Genomic DNA, 6305 nt, shown 5'->3' with positions numbered 1-6305 from the left:
GGCTTGCTCAGTATGTAAGGAAATAGATTCTAATATTTACTCGTTTTGTATATATATTTTTTTCCAGTATTTTGTTATTTTGTTTTTTATATTCCCTTCATTTATATCTATTGCTGGTCTTCCCTTTTTTTCTCTCTTCTTTCATTCCCTCTTCTCTTTCACCTCTTTCTCCTCGCTCTAGGTCTCTTTTCTTGTTTTCTAGTTTCATCAAGTTTATTGTCTTGTGAGTGTATATATTCATCTGTGTTTTTATCTGTGTATGTATGTGTGTAAATATCAACAAAAATTGTTAAGAAAAGAAACATGTTAAGAAGAAAAAAAGTCATATAATATAATGATTAAAAAGAATAGTGATCTGTAATTTATTTAGTTGATAATATTAATTGCTGTATTTTTTTCCAGTATGTTCTTTAGAATATAAGAAATTTTCTATGGAATAAAAATGACAGTTGATTGGATTTGTATCTTTTCCCTACAAATTGTACTATGGTTAAATATTTCTTTTGCAAATTTATCTTTATAATGGAGATTTCCTATTCAGATATATTGGACACCAATGTAAAAGTAGAACAAATATTATTACTTATTGAAGATTTTCTGCTGCATCAGCATATTCAAAATATAGTGATAAGCCAAATGGAATCAATACTTTGTGATTCCCCCTACATCCCCGTACTATTCCAACAATGTCTCCAAAAACAGGTAGGAAAAGTTTCCTTTTAGTCATTCCAAATGTTCACACCTTGTTACAGTTACATCTGAGTCCCAAGCTTGTGCACTATCTAACCTGACTGACTTCACTGGCAAACCTATTCCTGCCCAACCTCACTCTCTTAATACTTGTACAAGAACTGTTTCCGTCTCTCTGACTGATTGTCCTGTCTATAATGACTGGTCAGTCTGTGAAAACAATTGTTCACATGCCTTGTTAGCTATGATGCAGTGGCAGTCCAGTACTACACTATTCCTCCCAAGGGCCAGCATAGGCCCTACACCAATATTGCCAAGATTAGCTTCTGTAAACATGACCTATCCCATGGAGTTTTTATTGGTGGAGTGCCCTGCCCTATCTGACCATGTTGACCTCTTCCCTGACAATGTCAGGAAACCAATGAAATCAAATTTATCTAGGCTAGTTGATGATGGGGCAATCCTCAATGCCCCTAATAATGGTAAAAAAAAATCTGCATTAGTGGCTATGGTGAGCCAGAAATAAATTGGGAGAGGAAATAGTCTACCCCTCAGAGTCCCCATGAGGGGTAAGGGCTAGACAATTAACCAAGGGCATACCATGCCCATGGCTCCCAGAGGCTGTTCATGACTGATACAAAGCCAGCCATCCCATTTTACAAATCCCCACCATATTCCATTTGCATCTCCTCTATACTCTTTTCATTACCATTCTTCGTTTAATAATTTACCATAGTGCAATATGACCTCAGATGTCTAGCACATATATTTCTCCTAACCATTAACCATCAACTATATCCAGACTGGTGCACATAAGTCACAATATGTCACTGTACTCAGTATTGAATTTTTGTCACATTTATGCCATACATGAAATATATATCTTATTTCTTATGTTCAACTACCTCTTGTTGACTGTGTGACCATAATCAGCTTGGGAGAGAGGGCTTTTGTATTGGGAAACCACCTGGCATTAACACATGCAGTAATGCAATTATGTTTATTTAGATATAATAACCAAAGAAAGGAATGTTCATATTAATAATAAAACCATATAACTGATTTATTTCTTGTATTTCATTATAAAAGTTCAACAAACCAACCCTTATAACTGAAAGGGGGGAAAGGGAAGAAAAAAAAAAAAAAAAAGACACCTATTTACAAATAACAAAATATACACGTTCTACTGTACACAGGTTTTACATTGTTCAGTAACAACTTCTGACTTCTATGAATGAACTGTTTTTGATTACTGACTTTGGGGAATTTAAATGCCCTTATGCTAAGCCAGCAACCTTCATCACTGCTTCTCGATATTTGGCTAATGTTGTTTCATCCTCCCCTGGAAAAGAATAAAAAGTTTCAATTACTTTTGGAGAAACGACAAACCATTTGAAGTGAATATCAAAGTACGAAAATCAATAAATCTAAAAGCAGAATGTGTAATACATTTTGATGTATGTTTCTTGCAGTGAATTGTGTACAGAAAAGGACTACTATTTTCAGTAATGCAATAAAGCTGAATGAGAACAATGTGACTTAAAAATATTTATACAATGAATACACATAAATATATCTGTTTTCAACATAATAGTCTTTCACTAGTAGAGCAAAAAATAAAATTTCACAGCTCCGTTATCTAATTAACAAGCAAATTCACAAACGATAACCACAGCTGAAAAAAAAAAGTCAGAGGAGAAAAAAAAGGAAAAGAAAAAGTCGAAGCACAAGAAAAAGAAGAAATATCACCCACCCTCATTGTGCAACTCTGCTACGGCATCTCTGTACTTCTCAACATCTGCTTCTGGCACTGGCTCTCCCTTGGCTGCTGAAATGACCTTGAGCGCTGCCTCTGAGGGACTGCCTTGCCACAAGTAGCGCTCGTTGTCAATCACTTCCTTCTCATGTTCCCATGGCTCTGTTTTCTGAGGAGGAAAGTGTGCAATTTCAACCTCTTCATCTCGCTGTGCTGCCTATGTGGCATTATTGCTATAAAATGAAGTCTCTCCTTTTCAAGGTCAGTCCAGCTGATACCAGACTGGCCCTGCGTATCCCAGGCGATCTCTCACCTTAAATGAGTAGCTACTGGTTTTGAAGGGTTGTTGGCTTCAGGGTCCTTCTTTGGTGGTCAATAGCTTAATACCCTTTGAATCCCCCTCCCTTCTCTTAAAATTAGTCAAAAACCTCTATTCTTTTCTCTTTTTATATGTAGGTGTATATATATGTTAGAAACAGGAATAACTACAGAATCTGGCACTGAGGAAAGGCTTGAGGATTGTGGAGTGGCCACGGTTGGCATGGGACAAGACTGGTTTTAAAGAGGTTTGTGTCTGTGTGTATGTGTGTGTGTGTGTGGGGGGGGGGGGGTTGCATATGTGTGCATTCTTGCATGAGTAGGAGTGTGTGTGTGTGTGTGTGTGTGTGTGTGTGTGTGTGTGTGTGTGTGTGTGTGTGTGTGTGTGTGTGTGTGTGTGTGTGTGTGTGTGTGTGTGTGTATGTGTGTATTAGTATGTGTGTGGGTATAGGTATTAGTGTGTGTGTGGGTATGAGTATGTGTGTGTTGGTATGGGTGCATGTGTGTGGGTATGGGTGTGTATGTGTTGGTATGGGTGTGTATGTGTGGGTATGAATATGTGTGTGTGGGTATGAGTATGTGTGTGTGGATATGAGTATGGGTATAGGTGTGTGAAAGAGTGAACGTTAATGTGTGGGTGTTGGCATGTGCATGCATCTGTTTGTGCATGCGCATGTGCATATTTTTTTCTTCTTTTTTAAGCTACTTAACTCTGCTATCACCATAAGAAAACTCACAATATGTTATGTGACTTTTACTGTACTATATATGTATCGTAAAATAAATGTCCTCTAAACAAACAACAGCTTATGATACACCAAACAAAAAAAAATTCACTATCCTCACATTCAAAAATCCTACACATCCTTCCCTCTATACAGTTAATAAAACACACACTTCCATATAGACATACACGTATTCTCTGCACTATGAACAAAGAGATGCAGTTCCCTTACCAAAGCTTCATTGTACAAGACTGTCAGAAGGTAATGACAGTAGTCTCGGTTCTGCTGAGAAAGTGGGCACCTGTCAGCCACCAGGGTTAGGCAGTCAGTTGCAGGGTCATAGCGGTCACCCACCAGACGCAGCAGCTTGTCCCGCGCATGTGTGTCCAGGTCAAGACTTCGGAAGTGAACCTGTTAGGGATGGGTGTGGTAATGTTTTCTGATCTCTCTTTGTGTAGTGTGAACATATCTAAAATACTGTGAGGATGTTTAAGCTCCACAGATAAATATATTGGGGATAATTTTTCTGCCACATTAGAGAGCTTCTACAATTCTATATTCCATACAGCCAAATGATTCAAATAACTGCAGTTTAGGGTCTTGCTAGGTTGAAAAGGAATGTCACAAAATTGAGACTCAAGAGGTCTGACCTGAATACTGTAATCTAAAATACTGGAGAGAAACATAACTTTGAGAAAAATTCTGGTAATTAAGATTTTTGGGGCACATACAGGTAAAATTATATAGTTTTCATTCTATTTTCCTGTTACTTTTTTAAATATAAAATCAAACAATACCGAAATATTAAATAAAGATATTATGCTTTAGGTATCAGTCAAGAACGTATGGATTAGCCCAATACATAATCTTAAATATCATAACTAATTTTCACCCATTGGATCCAGGTGTCCTGACCATCACATCATGCAAAAATCCAGGTCGAGGGGTGGGTTATGTGAAAATGCCGTCGCAGGAAAATCTGAGTGTTGCAGCTGAAGGCATCTGGGGTGATGGAAAAGACTCGCCACAAGTGCACAAACCTATTAGGAGCTTTATTTTACTCATTTGGCAATTTTGCGATAATGTATGAGTGCAGAATGAAATATCCATGAGCGGTGACTGGAAGAATGCCGGCTCCATGGAGGACACCATTTCCATGCTCAGCATCATATTCCTGGCACCATGACTGGCAATGCAGGTTGTATTACAGAAAATTGAATATTAAGAAAAGAATAGAAAAGAAAAGAAAAGAAAGAAAAACATGACACAAATAACATAGTGTGCATAGCTTTATTTTTCTTGCACTGAGTTGTAGACTACCTTGAGTTATGATTAGAGTCTGTGCAAAAAAAAAAAAATTACCATCTGGATAATGCAAATCCAAAGGCAATTATGGACATAGGATAATAGCCAAAAAGCTAAAAAAAAATTATGCGTAAAAGAAAAAAAACTTTGTAAATAACTGTGCAAGTAGGAGGCATAGTCTTTCCACTGTGCACATGTGCCTGTCAGAGCGGCCGCTCACGTAATGGATTTTTTGTGATTTGACTGCCGTGACGCAACTGAATCCAATGGGTTAATATCAAAATATCATAATTACCATCCAAAGACTTAAATCAATATCAAACCAAAACTTCACTCATAAACTGAAAAAGTATAAACGCTTCACAATTCAAATTCAGTTCACAAATCGCCGTCAACAATCTGCCCACCTTCAGGGTTACGATTCTGGACTTAGGGTCGCGTATGCTGGGGGACGAGTGCAGGTACGAGCTCTTGGCCATCGTCACGGGGAAGTGCTTCTCTTGCTTCTCGGTGTTTTCGAGGCCACTTGGCCAGGGGGTGCAGAATTCTGGAAAAAAATTATTACCTTATTATCACTTTACAAAAGTGCAGAGGAAAGGATAAGGAGAAACAGAAGGGATGATAAGCATAATGTTAATAATGTCATTTATAATAAACATGCTTCAGATGATGGAGAGGCCAATACAATGATTATAGTGGCAGTCATAACAAAAACATGCTAAAGACACCAAAACTTATAGCTAAGACCTCACACATAACAAAAGTTTTACTACGAGAGAAGAGTTATTATCGTTTACATATTACCAAGACAAGAAAATTTCGATGAAACAACTACTGATAGGAAATTTGTCTTCATATATCATGGTTAGCTAATTTATGGAGAACAAGATACAAAGAATGAGAGACATGAGGGGAAATTCACAAACAATTTTGTTTAATATCCAACATTAATGTGAAGGTTGGAAATGAAGGACAAGTGAATATATTAACCAAGCCATCATGTCATATTTAATCTTGAAGATAAAAATGGAAGTGTAATCTACCTTATTGAATAATTTAAAATGAGGCAGCATACTCATTCATTCATAACTTCATCATAATTCATCAGCAAAGAAAATATAAAGATAAGGAAAAAAAAAAGAAAGAAAGCAAGAAGAAAGAACAACGACAAACAAAACAAAGACAAAAATTAGCAAACAATAATCAGAAAACTTCAAAATGAAATCTGCAAACAGCTGTTGACCAAAATAACTCACTCTTGAGAGCCTCACACTGCCTCTCAATAACAGGGGGTGTGAGGTGGAGGAAGTTGGGGATCTTCATGAGCTCCGCATTGCCCCACTTGTCGGGAGGAGCTTGGCTCTTCGCCGGGTAGCCCTGACGTACAGGCAGGGGTACGGTGGCAGGATGGAAGGAGCGGGCTGCTGGCCAAACATTCCCCCAGTCTTGGTCAGTTGCCTGACGTTTGTACCTGGAGGAAAGGTATGGAATTGAAAGGCAGTTGTATCTGC

The 6305-nt window shown here is 37.7% G+C and overlaps 1 protein-coding gene across 1 annotated transcript in view; it reads right to left on the bottom strand.

Annotated features, from left to right (window-relative positions):
- Nucleotides 1-1747: 1747 nt before the first annotated feature.
- The window catches only part of LOC125048047 (28S ribosomal protein S35, mitochondrial-like), a 6355-nt gene continuing 1797 nt past the window's right edge, over nucleotides 1748-6305 (bottom strand). The window contains exons 3-7 of the mRNA XM_047646673.1: nucleotides 6051-6265; nucleotides 5202-5341; nucleotides 3721-3900; nucleotides 2444-2615; nucleotides 1748-2032 (exon numbers count right to left, since the gene is read on the bottom strand). Coding sequence (XP_047502629.1) covers nucleotides 1968-2032; nucleotides 2444-2615; nucleotides 3721-3900; nucleotides 5202-5341; nucleotides 6051-6265 — 772 coding nt within the window. The 3' untranslated portion in view covers nucleotides 1748-1967. The remainder of the gene's footprint in view (nucleotides 2033-2443; nucleotides 2616-3720; nucleotides 3901-5201; nucleotides 5342-6050; nucleotides 6266-6305) is intronic.

The sequence above is a fragment of the Penaeus chinensis genome, chromosome 42, assembly GCF_019202785.1.
Source record: "Penaeus chinensis breed Huanghai No. 1 chromosome 42, ASM1920278v2, whole genome shotgun sequence".
In the NCBI taxonomy this organism is placed as follows: domain Eukaryota; kingdom Metazoa; phylum Arthropoda; class Malacostraca; order Decapoda; family Penaeidae; genus Penaeus; species Penaeus chinensis.
This window is presented reverse-complemented; position numbering and strand designations above follow the sequence as displayed.